The sequence below is a fragment of the Diabrotica virgifera genome, chromosome 9 (assembly GCF_917563875.1).
Source record: "Diabrotica virgifera virgifera chromosome 9, PGI_DIABVI_V3a".
NCBI lineage: Eukaryota > Metazoa > Arthropoda > Insecta > Coleoptera > Chrysomelidae > Diabrotica > Diabrotica virgifera.
The window spans coordinates 163,978,095-163,998,592 of NC_065451.1; the positions used below are offsets into that span (position 1 = coordinate 163,978,095).

The 20,498-nt window shown below is 31.7% G+C and overlaps 1 protein-coding gene across 3 annotated transcripts in view; it reads left to right on the forward strand.

Annotated features, from left to right (window-relative positions):
- LOC126891786 (ribosomal protein S6 kinase alpha-5-like) overlaps positions 1 to 20,498 on the forward strand; it is a 570,345-nt gene that overhangs the window by 374,957 nt on the left and 174,890 nt on the right. For all 3 annotated transcript variants that reach the window (XM_050661058.1, XM_050661059.1, XM_050661057.1), the window contains exon 4: positions 12,928 to 13,043. In XM_050661058.1, coding sequence (XP_050517015.1) covers positions 12,928 to 13,043 — 116 coding nt within the window. The remainder of the gene's footprint in view (positions 1 to 12,927; positions 13,044 to 20,498) is intronic.

The window sequence follows — 20,498 nt, forward strand, 5'->3', positions numbered from 1 at the left end:
CTTAGTACAAATATGCACTTAAAAAATGTTAATATTGGAGATTTTTTATTGAAAATGGACAATTGGCCTTCTTATGGCAGGAACATGTTAAAAAATAATAACAGTGAAATTTGTACATCCCATAAAAATTGTATAGGGTTTTTTTCCCTTAACTATGATACCACAATAATAGTTTAATTGGAATGTACACAAAACATTTGAGGGGTTTAAAGGAACAAAACCCCTATAAAATTTTTATGCAAACATATTAAAAAACAAGCCGCACCTCGATAAAAACTGGCTTGTCGAACAAATACTGAGAGGCTAAAAAGTTATAAAAACATTGTGTTTAACTATATATTGTTATATTTCTATTTGATATAAAAATTAAAATTTGATAATTATAAACAAAATTCACTTTAATATAAAATATTTTTAATTTTCTCAACCTCGGGCATATAAATTTAGAACAACCTGTATACAACAAATTGTTATATTTAATTTTAAGAAGTGATTAGAATAAGCGTACGAAACTCGGAACAATGTGCTTAGATAAACAAAGTGAATGACGCGTACCATTATCGTTCTTCTCGGAAGGTCGATCATTAGCATATGCTAAATAAAACTCAGTGAAATAGATGATAGTTCATTATCGTTTTTCGCGGAAGGTTTCGATCATTAGCCTATGCTAAATAAGACTCATTTGAAAGAGAGAATAGGTCATTAAAATTTGTAATTAGTAGAAAGTAATTTTAGAATGGGAATTAACTATTTTTCTTTTGAAATCCATTAAGCATATTTAGAAAGATTAAAAATTGGTTTTGAGGAATACTGCGAATGAGAGTTGGTGGTGGAAGTTTGATTTGTGAATCTGGAAGGGATATTTAGAAAGTAGGGGAATGAATGACAAATAGAGATCAGAATGTTTTGAGCTGTCGAGAAGTGAAGTCGAGTAGTAGACGGTAGTGTACGGAGAGTGAGAAAGCCGATGTAGTTCCGTGAGTGTGGAGTATCTATCGTGGAACGAGAAGTAGGCCAGGTCGAGAGTAAAAGAACCTCCTTGAGCCAAGAGTGTCCCGGTAGCTGATAGCAGTTTCGAGAAAGGTAGAACACAGCATCACGACAGACGCAGGAACGAGAGCTATACGAGCTAGTTTTTCAAAGGAGAACATTACTGGAAGCCAGGACGAGGTTTGATCGCAGCCAAGGATAGCAGGAAACGGGTCTTGTGTGAGGACATTTTCAGTTCACCAGGAAAAGGTCAGTCTCATTTGTTTGGACATGAATGTATGGGTTTTTCGTATTAAATTCCACATAAAAAATTGAATAACATAATCAATAATATCAGAAAAGCTTCATCAAACTTAAATAGAGTTGTTCCTAATAACTCCTAATAGTTAAATGTTAATAAAAACTTTCAATTGAAAACCAAAAGGAAATAAGATTCCCATTTGTAAATGTTATGTTTAAGAATAATAAGAAATAGCAAATATTAAGCATTGATTGCCTTTTAAATAAAATAAAAAATATTTTGATTATAATTGTAACCCATATGTGTATTTTTTTTACTCTTTTCTTTTCTATCCCGATTAGGAACCATTAAGAAATATTTAGAAGCCACGAAAGTAAGTAATTAATTTATAATTCGCCCTGAGATTGAAAACATATTGATATGTGATCTGGTTAATTAATTAGATTAGTATTAATACATTGATTAAATTAAGTGACATATAAGAATATTATCTCATATCAATAATCAAGATCACATCAACTGTCGTCCAACGTGGAAAGCATTGTAAAGTATTTCTAGTGGCAAATTTGAAGGATAGAAAGAGTAAAGCCGGTATTTGAAAATTTATATGCCTGTGGTAAAAAGTGAGATACTTACATTTGATAACATAAAATTTTAGATCTCTTTAGGTACAAATTTTACATAACTGATTTAATATTTTATTTTACGATATTTACATTTGATATATTTATTGACAATTTATAATATTTGGGTGAGAAAAAGTCGTCTTGGTAACATACTAGTAAAATTTCATATTTGGCGGGGACAGTACTTCTTGAAAACAAATGTCTGTGACAAGAAGCCAAAGCAAAGACAACAAAAAACAAAAAGAACATTCAAATCAAGAGAATAATTCAGACCAAGAAGATATTTTAGACACGACAATCATGGCATCAGAACAGCAAGAATTATCAGGAATAGATAAACTATTACAACTGATGCAACTCCAGTCACAAAAACTGGATGACAATCAACGAAAAGTGGATCAAAAAATGGATGAAGCAAAAAGGACAATGGATAAAAATCAGGAGGAAACAAAACAGGCAATGGATAAAATGCAAGAAAATCAGGAAGAAACATCAAAAAAAATGGATGAATCACAACAAAAAATGGAACAGAAAATGGATAAAGTGGAGAAAAAAATGGATGACAATCAACAGGAAACAAAACAAGCGATAGAAGAGAACAATAAGAAAATAGAGGAACGCATAGAAAAGTATGAAATGAAAATTAAAGATCACATGCAAAAACAAGAAATGAGAATGAAGGACCACATGAAAGAACAAGAAATGAAAATTCAAAATAAAATGAAGGAGTTAACGAATTGCCAGAAAAAAGAAATGGAAAGTTTGGAAAACAAGTTGCAAAACGCTATTCAAGCAGACATAGAAGAAGTGGAAAGAAAGATTGCGGAAATCAATACGCAACAAAATGTCGGAGAAAGAAGAGAAATGGTTATACATAGCACAGATGACGTGAAGATAAGGTTTGGCGGGGATGTAAGAAGATTACACCCAGTGCCGTTCATTAATAGCCTGAAAAAGAAAATACAACACATCGGAAATTTCGATACAGCAAAAGAAACTATCAGAAACCATCTCAAATATGAAGCAAGCCTATGGTTCGATAGTAAAGAAGAAGAATTCGGCAATTGGCAACAATTTGAACAAAAATTTTTGAATTATTTCTGGGGAAAGGTCCAACAATTGGAAATTAACAAGGAATTGCAAAATGGGAAATACAATGATAGGATGGGTGTATCAGAAAGGACATATGCTTTGCAAATTTACAATAATGCAAAACATTTACAATATAATTACTCATCGGAACAATTAGTCGAACTGACTGCAAGACATTTCGAAGAAACGCTGGAAGACCATATCACATTGCAAAACTACAAAGACATAGATAGTTTATGCCAATTCCTACAAATAAGAGAATTACGTGTAAGAGAAACAAAATCAAGAAGGTCGCGAGAAGATTACAGGCCCCGAGAAACACAGGATTACAGAGATAGAAATCAAAATAGGAGGGACTATACAAGACGAGATTTTAATCCCAGAAGGGAAAACGAAAATAGAGACAACAGAAGAGGAAATTATGAACAAAGAAATAGGCAATGGAATGAGGACAGAAATCGAGAATACCAGAATAGAAACACCACACGCTCAAATCAAGAAAACAGAAATAATGGTAGACAAAATGAACAGGGATATCAAGAAAACCGAAACAGATCCGACAGACCAAGAGAAAATAGAAGAGAAGTAAATAATACCCAGACAGATGAATATGACGGAGAGAGACATTATGACGAAAATATAAACAACGATGAGCAACCGGCGTCTTTTCACGACGGCGCTCACTAAAAACCAAAAATCAAACAGGAATCTTTTGTCACCCCAAGGAGTTTATTAAATTGGCAGGAAACAACGAAAAGAAAAATGGAGTTAATTTAAAATTTGTGGACGGATTTATCAACGAGAAACCAATTAAAATTATGATAGACACTGGATCTGAAATAACATTGGTCAACAGAAAACTAATAGAAGAAGTTAACTTAACAAATTTAATTTACAAAATACCTAGGGTAAATTTAGTGGGCGCAAACAAACGGACATTGGCAACTATAAATGAAGGCATACGAGTAATGGTACGACTGGGTAAGAAGATGTATGCACTACAATGTGTAATAATGCCAAACATGTCACATGACATGATAGTAGGAGTTGACGAATTGGCAGAAAAACATGTAGTGATAGATTTTAAAAATAATACGATGAATCTAACAGAAAAAAAAGAAGAAGAACAGGACAAGGAACAGGAGAAACAAAATACGGACGAATCAGGTAAAGAACAAACAGTGGAAATGAATTTGGCAACGAAGCAAGGACAAAGAAGAAAAGGGAGAAAAAGTCAGAAAAAGACAAAAGAAAATGAAACCTGTGGCTCCTCAAAAGAAGAGTTGAGCCCAGAAGAAGAAAATTTGAGAGTATCAGAAACAAAGGAAACCTGGGATTCCTCAAAAGAAGAGACGAGCTCAGGAGAAGAAGAAATAAAGCAAAAAAATGAAAGCGAAAAAGATATGATCGAAACAGTGGCATTTGAAGAGGAGGCATATGAAAACGAGGATGCAGAATACACGATAAAAGTATGTGAAAAATCTGAGGAAAAAGACAGAAGATTAATATGGGAAAAAGGGAAAGACAACATAATAGCCGACACTCTAACACAGGATGAGGACACTGAAAATAAGGAAACAATTACTCTACAGGTGGGACTAATTAGAGTAATACAAGAAGAAGGGGTATAAGACGTAGATTAAAGTAAGGAAATATACAGGGAGTTGGTTTTGCCTCGAGAAAATTTATTTAAAAATGCAGATAAATTTGATCGAATACAAGGCGGGGATTTGTTATATTTCTATTTGATATAAAAATTAAAATTTGATAATTATAAACAAAATTCACTTTAATATAAAATATTTTTAATTTTCTCAACCTCGGGCATATAAATTTAGAACAACCTGTATACAACAAATTGTTATATTTAATTTTAAGAAGTGATTAGAATAAGCGTACGAAACTCGGAACAATGTGCTTAGATAAACAAAGTGAATGACGCGTACCATTATCGTTCTTCTCGGAAGGTCGATCATTAGCCTATGCTAAATAAAACTCAGTGAAATAGATGATAGTTCATTATCGTTTTTCGCGGAAGGTTTCGATCATTAGCCTATGCTAAATAAGACTCATTTGAAAGAGAGAATAGGTCATTAAAATTTGTAATTAGTAGAAAGTAATTTTAGAATGGGAATTAACTATTTTTCTTTTGAAATCCATTAAGCATATTTAGAAAGATTAAAAATTGGTTTTGAGGAATACTGCGAATGAGAGTTGGTGGTGGAAGTTTGATTTGTGAATCTGGAAGGGATATTTAGAAAGTAGGGGAATGAATGACAAATAGAGATCAGAATGTTTTGAGCTGTCGAGAAGTGAAGTCGAGTAGTAGACGGTAGTGTACGGAGAGTGAGAAAGCCGATGTAGTTCCGTGAGTGTGGAGTATCTATCGTGGAACGAGAAGTAGGCCAGGTCGAGAGTAAAAGAACCTCCTTGAGCCAAGAGTGTCCCGGTAGCTGATAGCAGTTTCGAGAAAGGTAGAACACAGCATCACGACAGACGCAGGAACGAGAGCTATACGAGCTAGTTTTTCAAAGGAGAACATTACTGGAAGCCAGGACGAGGTTTGATCGCAGCCAAGGATAGCAGGAAACGGGTCTTGTGTGAGGACATTTTCAGTTCACCAGGAAAAGGTCAGTCTCATTTGTTTGGACATGAATGTATGGGTTTTTCGTATTAAATTCCACATAAAAAATTGAATAACATAATCAATAATATCAGAAAAGCTTCATCAAACTTAAATAGAGTTGTTCCTAATAACTCCTAATAGTTAAATGTTAATAAAAACTTTCAATTGAAAACCAAAAGGAAATAAGATTCCCATTTGTAAATGTTATGTTTAAGAATAATAAGAAATAGCAAATATTAAGCATTGATTGCCTTTTAAATAAAATAAAAAATATTTTGATTATAATTGTAACCCATATGTGTATTTTTTTTACTCTTTTCTTTTCTATCCCGATTAGGAACCATTAAGAAATATTTAGAAGCCACGAAAGTAAGTAATTAATTTATAATTCGCCCTGAGATTGAAAACATATTGATATGTGATCTGGTTAATTAATTAGATTAGTATTAATACATTGATTAAATTAAGTGACATATAAGAATATTATCTCATATCAATAATCAAGATCACATCAATATATAATCTTTAGACCTTCTACCCTCTCGGGTGTAGGTATTAACGTGTGCTCTGTTAACAGTGCACAAATCTCTTCCATTGTTTCCTGTCCTGTGCCATCGCCTTTGCTTCGTTCCATGCTATTCCTTTTTTGTCCAGAATCCTTGCCATCACTTCGTTCCATGTCTCTCTCGGTCTTCCTCTACTTCTTTTTCCCTGCACCTTCGTTTCCCATATCTTTTTAACTGGTACTTCTTTCTGTAGTCGTTGTAGATGCCCCCACCAACTTAATTGTCTTTTTTCAACATACTCCATCATTGTCTCGATTTTCAGTTCTTCTCTTATGTAGTTATTTCTTACCCTATCCCTTCTAGTGACTCCTTGAACTCTGCGTAGATACCTCATTTCTGCTGCCTGTATCTTACTTTTCTGTTGTCTATTTAGTACCCAGGATTCAGATCCGTATGTAAGTACTGGTCTGTATATAGCCTTAAATACCTTGATTTTCGTATGTTTCGATACTTCTTTCTTGTTAATAATTGTTTTTCCTATTGCGTGGTACAATCTATTCACTTTATCAATTCTTTTGTTGATCTCAGCTCCCTGTCTACCTGTTTCTTCAATGGTTACTCCCAAGTACTCGAATGATTGTACCTGTCTAATCTCTGTATCATCTACCTGGACATGCACATCCTCTCTTTCTTTAGCTATTACCATTACCTTCGATTTCCTTTGTTCATAGTCATACCATACTTTTTTAAAACTGTGTTCCATGTTTTTACGCTTCTTTGTAGCTCGTCTTCAGTCGCTGCTAAAATTACTACATCGTCGGCAAATGTACAATCTGCTATCTCCGTGCTTTTCAGATTTCTATACCCTATGTGTAATGGTCTGACTTTTGTTTTTGTTTCTTTTCTTATTTCGTCCATAAAAGTAATAAATAGTAACGGGCTCAAGCTTCCCCCTTGTCTTACACCTTCAGTTGTTCTGAACTGGTCAGATATCATATTTTTACTTATCACACGGTTTCTAGTGTCTGTATATATAGTTACCCGTATAAGTTTCTCTGGTATGTTTCTGTTCTTCAGACTTTTCCATACTTTTGATCTAGGTACTTTGTCGAATGCTTTCTCCATATCGAGGAAACTGAGGTACGTTTTTTTCTTCCTAGATAATCTTTTATTTATTATATCGTTTAACGTAAAAATGTGATCTTGTGTACATCTACCAGGTCTAAAACCACTTTGCGATTCTTCTAAAGTTGGTTCTATTATTTTTCTCAGTCTACTCTCTACTATTAGCTCATAAACTTTCATCACTGTACTTAGCAGAGTTATTCCTCTATAGTTGTTGCAATTCTTGTTGTCTCCCTTTTTATGTATAGGTACAATCAGACCAATCTCCCAGTCTATAGGTATTTGTTCGTCTCTCCAAATCATTTGAAATATGTAGTTCTAATAACTTTTATAGTCCAATATCACCCATGTTTTTGATCATTTCTGCCGTAATTTGGTCATGACCTGGTGCCTTTCCATTTTTTATCTTCCTAATCGCGTCAGTTAATTCATCCATTGTAATGTTTGGTATAGATTCAACTTCTTGTTCGCCAGTTCTTTCTTCATCTTCTTCATTTGTGTTGTGAGGTTCGTGTGTTCAACTAATGGTATCAAAATAATAATGTAATTGGAACGTACGCAAAAGTTTGGGGGGAGGAGGGAAGGTTTAAGGGAACAAAACCCCATAAAATTTGTATATGGTGTACAAATTTCGCTGTTATTTTTTTAAGATGTTCCTGCCATAAGAATGCCACATGTCCATTTTCAATAGAAAATGTGTAAAGTTTTCGATATGCCTATTGAAAAAAAAATCGATTTTCATTTTTTGTAACTTCAAAGGGCTGTAACTTTTTTTATGTGCACATTTGTTGTTGTAAGGTAAGTTAGGTTCAATCGAACTATTTTTGGTCCCAGAATATGCGATTTAATTTATGACCTGCATTTTTGTTACACCCTGTATATTGTAAATGTAAATCCCAAATCATGATTTACGAAGTTTATACATTTTAAATCATGATTAGGAAGTGCTCCTCGTAGCATTCAACGTGTCTTAGTTTGTTCATTTTTAGTGCATCTTTATTGTGATTTTAGCATAGATTATTCTTCCAGTACTTTTTTCCATCTGTCTGCTTCTATCAAAATAGCAAGTTTATAGATACACATTTTTCTTCGGTTTTTAATGTTAAATATTTGTAAAAAAAACATGAAACAAAGAGATCAACATGAAAAGATAGAGAAAAGATCTGCAAGTTACCAAGCTGCACAAAATACATAAAACATTTTCACTAATTGTAGCCACTCTATAATAAATTTACAATCAAGATGCAGTAGAAATAAACAAACCAAGACACGTTAAATGCTACTAGGAGTACTCACGAATCATAATTTACAATGTATATACATTGTAAATCCTAAATCATGATTTCCAAAATGTATACATTGTAAATTACGATTCGGGAGTGCTCCTAGTAGCATTTAACATGTCTTGGTTTGTTTATTTCTACTGCATCATGATTGTAAATTTAGTATAAGTACTTTTTTAATAATATATTTTGACGATTTTTTATTTATAGAAATTCTTTGGATAAAATGTACACTTAAATATAGAAATATTTCAATAAAAAAAAAATGAAATACTCGTGCCTTTGATTTATTTTTAGCAAGGCTACAACAATATTATTGTACAAGGTCAATTGTTGTTTATGATAATCATCTGCTTGCAGGAATTAACTATTATGGATTCATAGACACATGCATACAATGCTTTCCAAGAACCGATGTGGATTTTTTATCCTTTCACAATATTTTCAAAATAGGCTTTTCTAAATACTAGTTTGTTGAGATGAGTTTTTGAATTATGTACTTAAGAAATCCCCTTGTCTATTCCACGTATTTACACATTTATGTTAATTAATGTAATGTTTGTTTACGGACTTTGCTATTTTTTTTACAATAATTCACCTCATTATCTACTCAAATCATTCTATAGTAAACTAGTCATTGGAATTTTTTATAGCCCAATAAATGACCGTTTTGGAGTGTAATTTCCAGGGGCAACTCCGAATTGCATGAAAATTTGGATTTAGGTTCTACTTACCCTTCACTTCAAAGTTGAATTTGTGCCGTTGGTTGATTTAACTTGGGGGGTGACATTTACCCCTTCTCGGGGGATGAAAAACGCGTGTTTAAAATGAGGCCGGAAATAAATAAATTGACTTATTTTAAGCACCTCTTGTTATATAAAGTTTTTTACGTAAGTCAATACTTTTTGAGTTATTCGCGATTTAAAATGTTGATTTTTCGACCAAAAAACTACGTTTTTAGACCGTTTTTCCCAAATAAATCCAAAAGTAAATATTTTATCGAAAAAAATATTTTTTGCAAAAGTGTAGTAGCCTATAAAAAAACGAAAAAAATTGTTTACCAGTAAAGTCTACAAATTGAGTAGAAGCAAAGTTGTAGCTCATGAAAAATACGTTCTTATTCGTCTAATTCCAAATCGAATAATTCAACGCGAAATCACCGAAGAAAGAAGCGTTTTTCGGGAAAACCTTATTAACATTTAACATTTTTAAAGTATCGAAAAAAAGCTTATTATTTGTTTTTTACAAAAGTTTACAGCATCAAAAATAAACGAGTTACACTGAAAAAAAAAGTTGGCCTCTTTTTTTTGGTAAAAAAAATCGTGAAAACCTCCCTCTATTTAGCACCCTAAATGAAATTAATCGTTTGGCTTTACCATCTATTTTAACTGTATGTGTATTGTTTATATGATCTGTAAGTTTGATTGGTTTGAAGTGCTTATTTTTGAAAACATTTGGTTTTATAGTAAAAAATAATTTTCTAAAAATTTTTGAAAAATTTCATTTTTTCAAAATAACTTAAAAAGTATTAATGATAAGAAAAATCTTAGAGAGTAAACAAATGTAGGTTTTGCTATTATAATATGCTAGTTTCATTTTGTTTCTCCGTAAGACAAAAATTGGTTAAGATATAGCTGTTCAAAATTTGCATACACTCGTGATTAGTGACCCATTCAAGCTTTCTCAGTTATAACCCTTTCAAAAATAAACACTTTAAACCGGTGAGACTGACAGATCATATAAAAAATAGATAGGTAAGTAAATTGTTTGTAAAGCGGTAGCGATTAATTTCATTTGGGGAGCTAAACGTGGCGAGAGTTTCACGATTTTTTTCAAAAAAAAAGAGGGCCAACTTTATTTTGAGCGTAACTCCCTTATTTTTAATGCTAAAACTTTTGTTAACAATTAAAACAAAGCTTTTTATAAACACTTTAAAAAAGTTTAAATGGGTTTTTCCCGAAAAGTGCTTAATTTTTCGGTGATTTCACCTTGAAATATTCGATTTGGAATTAGACGAATAAGAACGTATTTTTCATGAGCTACAACTTTGTTTTTATTTAATTGATAGACTTTACTGATACACCATTTTTTTGGGGTTGTTATAAGCTACACTTTTGCTAAGGATATTTTTTTCGATAAAATATTTACTTTTTGAGTTATTTGCGAAAGATCGTCTGAAAACGTAGTTTTTTTGTCGAAAAATCAACATTTTTAATGGCAAATAACTCAAAAAGTATTGACTTACGTAAAAAACTCTATAGGACAAAAGTTGCTTAGAATCAGTCAATTTATCTATTTCCGGTCCTATCTTGAACGTATGTTTTTTCACCCCCGAGAAGGGGTGACTGTCACCCCCCAAGTAAAAGCAACCAACGGCACAATTTCAACTTAGAAGTGGAGGGTAAGTAGAACCTAAATCCAAATTTTCATGCAATTCGGAGTTGCCCCTGAAAATTACACGATATCGCCGAATTTCCCGTTCATTTACTGGGCTATTAGGACTCTATAAATTTTAGATCATCAGCATAGATAGAGAAGAACATTACTATGATAAAAACAATTTTTATTATCATTTACAAAACAATTAAAAAGCAGAGGAGATAAATGTCTACCCTGTGGAACGCTAGAGGTTGCATTGATAGTTGATGATAAAAATTGATTGATTTTTACAACTTGAGCTCTATCAGTGAGGTAGCTCTCCATGCTACCTAATAATCGTTCATTTAAACCCTGCATTAGCTAGTTTAGAGGTTAGGTCAGTATGATTCACTCTATCGAATGCCTTGAAGAAGTCAGTATAAATGACATCGACTTAATCATATCCTTCAAAAGCATCCAACAAAAATTATTCTAAAACTAAAAGATTGGTATGTAATAGTAGAACGTCCCGGAATAAACCCATGCTGGTCAGAGTAGGATTCTATAATCCATAAGGACCAAATTTTGCTGCTACAATTCCTCCAAAAAATTTAGCAAAAACTGAAACTTTAGATATGGCTCTTTCGTTCTTAATATTTTCTCTGTTACCACCTTTATGGACTAGGGTAATATAACTGAAATATTGCAACTCTTCATGCTACTATAACTTCTGATCTACTTACAATAAAAACCTGGTCTGACTCAAATTTACTCTCGTTTAACGTAGATAAAACAGTAGCATTGTCTTATAAAGGAGCTCTTCAACTCTTACCTCTTAATAACAGCCAGATCAGTACCGTTAATTCTGTAAAATTTCTTGGTATTTTTTTAGACAGCAACCTTAAATGGTCCCTCCATATCGATTTGTTACGGAAGAAACTCTCTTCAGCTTGCTATGCTATAAGATCTGTTTCGAATGAACTCAATTTAGCATCTTCCAAAATAACATATTTTTCTTTGTTCGAGTCACATCTTCGTTATGGTCTTCCTTTTTGGGGTTTTGGTACAGCTGCCCAATTCGATGTTATTTTCAAATTACAAAAAAGAGCAATAAGATATCTGTTTGGCCTCAGAAGATCACAGAATTTTAACCCTTCCATCTTTGTATATTTTAGAAACTGTTTGCTTAATTCGTAAACATCTACATGTCTTTCCACCAAGACCTAATCATGACTACTTCACGAGAAATTCTACGTTTGACGTCTATTTGCCGACCCCGTCCTCGGAGTTAGTAAATAAATCGATATTATATTCCGCAAAAAAAATGTACAACCATCTCCCCCTACAACTAAAATCTGCACCATCTTTCCACAAATTCCGTAAACTGACAAAAGCCTACCTGTCTGAAAGACCATATTATTCAGTAGAAGATTTTTTTAGTCAATAACTAAAAAATTACAGTACCCTTTGCACAAGTAGTATTTTTATTATTTTTTTATCTATATTTGGGTGTCATATGCAGCAGCTTAACTTTTTAACTTTTAAACCTTTTTTTATTAATTATTAGGTACACTATGCATTTGCAATTTATTTAAATTTTTGCAATTGATTATTTCTGTTTTAACTTTATTATTGTGGGATCGGTACTCACCGGAGGGACCGCAGACGTTCGGATACAATTAGCGTCTCTTTGCAAAGACAATGACGTCGACTTTGCAAAGTAACAAGACACTTAACACACACACTACACATTACACCTGAGTTAGTGATAAGTTATCCAATTACGTGGCTAAAGGTTCTAGTTCTAAACCAAGGCCAGAATCAGAGAAAAAAAAACTTCATTATTATTATTATTATTTAAATATATTGACGATTTATGTAATTTTAGTAAATTGGTTTGTTACTGTTTTGTTTTTTTTTGATTATTTATAAGCTTTGTCGATAAAATTGTAAAATTTTTCATGGCAGTAAAGCATATTTCTATTCTATTCTATTCTATTCTAACTTTTCTTCCACATCTCTGGAAAGACACATAAATTCAATATCTTATTTGTTTGTCATTATTTTCTTTTTTTTTCAGATTACGTAGCGGGAGGAGAGCTGTTTACTCATTTGTACCAAAGAGATCATTTCACAGAAGATGAAGTTCGCATTTACATAGGAGAAATTATATTGGCTTTAGAACATTTACATACCGTAAGTATCACATTATCTTTGCTACAATAATTTATAATCTATTGCATTCTACACGAAGTCTAATTCTTACTGTACTAAATTTACATTCAAGATGCAGTAGAAATAAACAAACCAAGACACGTTAAATGCTACTATTTAGGAGCACTCCCGAATCATAATTTACAATGTATAAACTTTGAAAATCATAATTTGGGATTTACAATGTATGTATATACATTGTAAATTGTGATTCGGGAGTGCTCGTAGTAGCATTTAACGTGTCTTGGTTTGTTTATTTCTACTGCATCTTGATTGTAAATTTAGTGTTGTTCTGAAGCTATTTTCTTAGGGCATTTTTGCAATTAACTAGTTTTGATGGGAAATAAGCCACAATTTTACTAAAAAACTGATTTTATTAACGTGTCGACGCCCAAATCGGGTGTCGTTGTCATAATACAAAAAATATTAATGAATTAAACAAAAATGCTGTTGCAGGGATATATTATACATTTTAGTAGAAGTAGAAGACTTTAAAATGATATTGCCAATATTTATGAAGGAACGCAACTCATAAATATTGGCAATATCATTTTAAAGTCTTCTACTTTAAAATGTATAATATATGTCTGAATTGCCGATATAAATGAGTCAGATTAAATAAATTATTAGAAGAATTTTTTTACTTAGCAACAACATTTTTGTTTATTTTAGTAGTATTTTGTATTTTGACAACGAAACCCGATTTAGGCGTCGAAACGTTAATAAAATCATTTTTTTAGTAAAATTGTGGCTTATTTCCCATCAAAACTAGTTAATTGTAAATTTAGTATAATACATGAAATTACATTATAGTATTCTCACTAATTTAAGTGATTCGCATACATGAGTCTAACAATAGTCTAATGATCTTTTTCGTATTCATTTTGAACTTAATCCCGTAATTATAAAACTACAATCTCGATTATTCTAAAGCGTTCTCGAACAGTTTTAACGAACGTGTTTTTATCAAGGCAATTATTGATGGATTTAAAAACATAAACCAAGGACAAATACAAACGAAATTGTTTTCAAAGGTTTAATGTAATACTATATCCCTTGTGATGCATATCTCTGTTTGTTATTTGGAAAAATGCATTAACGCAAAAATTTTAGAATCAGCCTATCATGCAAGTAGTTAATGAATTTTATATCATCTGCATTTATTATTATTTGATTATAGCTCGTATACACAAACGTTTTATCATGTGTGACGCCTGACGTGACATCAGTTTTTGATTCGACGGTGACGTTTAAATATACGCAAACAAAACCGCTAATAAATTATTACTACTACTAACTGTCGTTAATAAAATATCTGATAGTTGTATACCAATAAAAAGCTATAGAACAAACCAAGAATATAAATAAAAAATAAAAACAGGAGGGTGCCAACAGATTAAAATAATACCCGGCAAAATAACGCAAGAGATGGAAAACATCATACGTTGTAAAATAGAAACAGATGAAACTAATAAAGGTGTAAAATTATCGGTAGAAACCTATAATTAAGGGATTTATGCCCGGTTGCACCAACAGATCTTAAGCTTATATAGAGAATATCATAAGAATTAATACAATATAATTATAATATATTACCATAAGAATACCATAATATAATAATAGATATAATTGATAATAAGTAAAGAATCTAAAATTATGGTTCAATGTAAGTGATACTCAAGGAGGCCCTATCTAAAAGTAGAGCTTAGCTAAGATGGAGCTTAAGATCTGTTGGTGCAACCAGGCATAAGAGATTTTTCTTTTATTCCGAGATGAGCTGACCAAATACCCTAGTAATTGAGGGCAATAAACCAAAGAATGTGAGTTTAGAATTAATCTTGTAATTTAAATTAAATACATGACGCTATACAGGGTGATTGATTAGTAGGGTAAAGCTCAATAGCTCCGCTATAGTAATAGATAGCAATAAAAGTTAATAACAAAAATTTTAGCCACCTTTGAGCTTCACATTACAAAATTAGTTAGAATGTTACATACATGGTGTTCGATAACACAGTGGCAGTCCTAACTTATGTTTTTTTAAATGGAACACCCTATATTTTATTTTATATTCGAAATCCTGTTAACTTCTCCATCATAAAAATATAAAGGTTTGTAATGTTATACAGAATATTTACAAAGGTATAACCAATTTTGTATGAACATCGTAACAAGTTCAACTCCCTGTATAAATAAAAATAAGCACAACAGCAATGGTTTATTAATGCCATATTTTTTTATTTATTGTCAAAATTTTTAAGAATTCTTGATATTGCTCCATTTGTGTGTTCCATTGGGTGTTCCATTTAAAATTACTGAGAAAATAATGTACTTGCGTTTTGACTCACCCTGTATTTGATATAAAGAAAATTAGAAATATCGACCATTCTTGAAAATTTTGAAAATACGTTAAAAAATATGGCATTAATAAACCATTGTTGTTTTGCTTATTTTTATTTATACAGGGAGTTGAACTTGTTACGATTTTCATATAAAATTGGTTATAACTTTGTAAATACCCTGTATAACATAACAAACCTTTATATTTTGTGATGGAGAAGTTAACAGGATTTCGAATTTAAAATAAAATATAGGGTATTCCATTAAAAAAAAAACATAAGTTTGGTCTGCCACTGTGTTATCGAACATTCTAACTAATTTTGTAATGTGAATCTCAAAGGTGGCTAAAATTTTTGTTATTAACTATTATTGCTATCTATTACTATAGCGGAGCTATTGAGCTCTACCCTACTAATCAATCACCCTGTATACCACGAAATAATTTGTTTGTTCTCTCGATACCTCCGTAAACTCTACGGGACAACAGAGCAAAGATAAACATTCAAATTTAACGTTTACGTCAACAGAGTCATTAAAATTCATTTAAAAGCAATAATTTATTCAAGTTAGTTTAATAGATAAGTCCTGACCTGCAGCATTATCTCTCGTATTGTAAAAACAGCATTTTTTGCATTTAGCTTGATGCATTTGCGCTTTTATAAAAATGAAACGTAACTACTTCTGACGTTGTAGTTTCTAAGTACGCCAAGCTTTAATATTTTGGTACAATGTAACGCTTTGATTATGTACTAAAACCTTCCATGATGGAAAATTTATTAGAGGCGCAAAGTGCAGAGAGCATAGAGTAAATACGATTTTGTTGTTCTCTTTACTTAATTTTTTAAGACCTGCTGTGATGGATGTTTCCTATTATATCCTCATTCAGGACCAGGGATGATTGTGACAATGTATCTTGACAAAAATAAACTACATATTTTGCTATCTTTGCTGTAAGAATAGTTGGTTATAAGGCATTGCAAATTATAAGAGGTGTAATTCTCGAAGTTTATAACTATTCAAAAATAGCCAGGGCCGTCAGAAATAGAGGACCTTTTCTTGATAATATGATTTTGTTTCTAAAAGATTTCTTAAGAAATGGTCATTGTATTTTGGGATTCTCTCTCTTCAATCCTGACCCCCCGAAGCAAGGGCGGATCCAGAAGTGCCAATTGTTAGAACGACCTTGGCAGCCATCAAAATGATATCAGTTTCCATATTCTGTACACACAAAGAATAAATAGAAGAATAATAAGAAAGAAGACTGAAACATGTGGTCACAATAAAGAGATGACAGCCCAAAACCTTGCCACGAAACCTTAAACATCTTTCCCCAAACTCATGGGCACAGACGGAGCCATACACCCATGAAAAAACATCATAGCAGAAGGAGTGTGTTCAGGTTGGGTTGGATTTTCTACAAAGTTATCGCAACCCGAAAAAGTCAGTCATTAACTAGATATAAGTACTCTCAGAGGTCTAAATAGATACAAGAACATAGAGAAAGAAATATTAGAGTCTATCTATAGTGTTCTTAGGTCGACTAAATATTCCTTAAGGGGCCATCGTGATGATGGCCTTCTGCTTCTGGACGAAGATGTATCTGGACCTATCAATGAGGGAAATTTCAGGGAATTGTTAAGGATTAAAATCGCATTAGGAGATGAGACTCTTAAAAAACACCTATCCACAGCATCTTTCCGAGCAACATGTACATATTGCGGTGAAGAAATAATTGAACATTAATGAACCAGGTTCAAAGTTCAACTTATTACTGTCATATTTGACGAAACGACCGACGTATCCCACGTGGAACAGCTTTCTCTAAATTTGAGATAAATACACAATAACAACATTCGTGAAGATTTAATCAACTTCATTGACGCTTATGAGAACATAAAAATACTTGGTGAAAATCAAGAAAGAGGGGAAGAACAACGCCTGACAGGAGAAGCCTTGGGAAAATAGTATTAATTTTACAAAGTCAAATACAGATATAGAGCACTGAATTTATTTAATCTTGCCCAAGTATACTTTCCTTTCTGCTTCCATCTTGAAAAAATGTAGAACCTTACCAGGCACTCAATTTATCTGTTTGTCCTTTGTTAAGTGTGTAGTTATATTTACCTAAATTTAAGTTGCCACCAAACTATTTATTTCATATTAAATGACATTCGAGGATAATACCTTCTTTTTATTGACAAAATGCCCCTGAAGATGCTCTAGATTGCGAAAGTATACTTGGGCAAGATTAAATAAATTCAGTGCTCGATATCTGCCTTTGACTTTGTAAAATTCATATATTCGAGCATTCAACCATTTCCTATTTTAAAAATAGTATTAAACTTGTTGAAAGAACTGCACGTGGATCCGAAGAAATGTGTAGGAATCGGTACTGACTTTAATGGTACTTTAATAACGATAAGTTTTGAGTGTCTTTATGCCACTCAAAAGTGTGTGAAAAATGCCTTAAACTCATCACTTTAGCCATATTTTTTTTTTAAATTCCTCCAGTCCCCCGTTACTCTCTCAAAAAAGCCCATGGCCCCCACCGAAAATCGGCCCTGGATCCGCCCTTGCCCCGAAGGGAGTGTAGTGGTCGACGTGATGTCGTGTATTGTCCGTCTCCAAAGATCTATGTCTTTGGTCATTTCTTTTAACCCATTCATAGGTCTTTTACATATTCCTGTAATTTGATCGATCCATCTTGTTGGGGATCTTCCTCGTTTAGTCTTTCCATGTTTCCTGTGTTTGCTCTCATAACATGTCCAAAGTATTTTAATTGTTGGAGATGGACTTTACTGGAGAGTCGCTGGCTAACTTTTAGCTCTCTTAAAATTGAATTATTTGTTCTATGGTCGGTCCAAGGAATTCGTAGCATTCGTCTCCAACAGAACATTTCAGTGGCGTCTATCTTTCTTCTTTCCCATTTTCTTAGGGTCCAAGATTCACATCCGTAGGTCAGTATTGGGAATATTAAGCAGTTGATCAACCTCATCTTTAACGCTCTTGAAATTTGACAGTCCTTCCATATTGTGGTCATTTTTGCTGTGGCAACTTTTACTAGATCACATACAGGGTGAGTTTTTAGTGCAGGATCGGTCGATAATTCCATTACGGTATAGAATATCGAAAAAAGTTATTTAGAAAAAATGTAGGCAATGATATTCTTTACGCTTGGAAAATATGTCCATTTCTACAGGGTGATCAACAACAGCGTGGTATATCAAACATATAATATTTTAAATGGGACACCCTATATATTTTTTCATATTTATATTCCACTCATAATTCTTGTTCATATAATATTGGGTTTTGCATTACTATACAGAGTATTTAACAAGTTATGACCATTTTTATTTCGAAATCCCATGAGATTAACACCCTCTATATAAAGAAGTAATTTATAGACAATAATTTGTTTTATGTAGTAAGATAAACAATATCCTGTAGTTTTTAAATTAAGTCCAATTGAAATCATTGACGAATGTTTGTATACAGGGGGAACTACAAAACCAAATTACGATTTTCTCTATTTTTTTAAATGGATCACCCTATATTGTATTTTTCAAAAATATTGTATTTATTATACTCTTTCATTTTTATATAGCATTCCCTATATCTAAACTTATTACTTTCGGAGATATTTTTAGTTTTCTTCAACTTTCGGGAATACATTCAATTTTTCTAGTAGAAATAAGTTGGTATTGAATGATAATTAAACAAAATTATTTTTATTCAATAAATAACTAACACAAAATATAAACCATAGCAATATGCAATGAATGTATCAACAAATGTGATATTAAGGAATTATCATATTTCCCTAATATACAAGAATCATACAATTCCTACAAAAAAAATATAGGTATTTTGTGTATAATAAAATTACAAGATTATTTTTCTTTAATAAACAACTCACACAAAACATAAATCAAAACAATATACAACTAATTTAATAGTTTTTAGATTATTATATCAACAGCATTCTAAGCGAAGAAGTTTTTAGTAACACATTCCTAATTGCAGATTGTGACCCGCAGTTATTAATAATATAATTTTCATATTAAATTTCATTAATATGCATCAAGAAATCCCTACTTTGTTAACACTCAAACTAGGTGATCTATAAATGTTTAAGGTGATATTGTTAGAGATTATGTGATTGGTCCACATTTTTTGACGGTTGAGGTTTTTATACGACGGTGCTCCAGTTCTTCCAAAATTGATTTTTTTCAAGTTTTATTTCACATATAAAAAACCTTGTATACCAGAAGCATCCAACAACGCTTGATGATATGAAAAATAGAATAAAAGAAGCATTTAATAATATTGACTTACAAAAATGTTAGAAATGTGGCTCGGTCATTTGAATATCGGTTACAAAATTGCATAGACGTTGAAAGGGGTCATTTTCAACATTTACTTTAGACTTATATCCTTAACATCACATTAATTGGTACATTCATTAAATTTTGTTATGGTTTGTTATTTTTTGTTAGTTATTTATTGAATGAAAATATTTGTTATATTATTACATAATACTTATTTGTTAAGTTATTTATATTTTTAAGAACTGAATGTATTCCCGGCAAATGAAGAAAACTGAAAATATCTCAGAAACTAATAAGTTTAGGTATAGAAGATGCTATATAAAAATAAAAGAGTATCATAAATACAACATTTCAAAAAAAAATAAAATATAGGGTGATCTATTAAAAAAAAATTGAGAAAATCGTAATTTTGTTTTGTAGTTTAAAAGTGCTTATAAAAATGAATATTCTACTAAAAAATTATTGGCATAGAATGCTGTTGATATACCAATCTAAAAACTGTTACATCAGTTGTATATTGTTTTGATTTATGTTTCATGTAAGTTATTTATTGAATAAAAATAATCTTGTATATTATTATATACAATACAAAGTTTTTTTGTAGGAATTTTACGATTCTTGTATATTAGGGAAATATGATAATTTCTTAATATCACATTTATTGGTATATTCACTGCATATTGCTATGGCTTATATTTTGTGTTAGTTATTTATCTAATAAAAATAATTTTGTTTAATTATCACTCAATACTAACTTATTTCTACT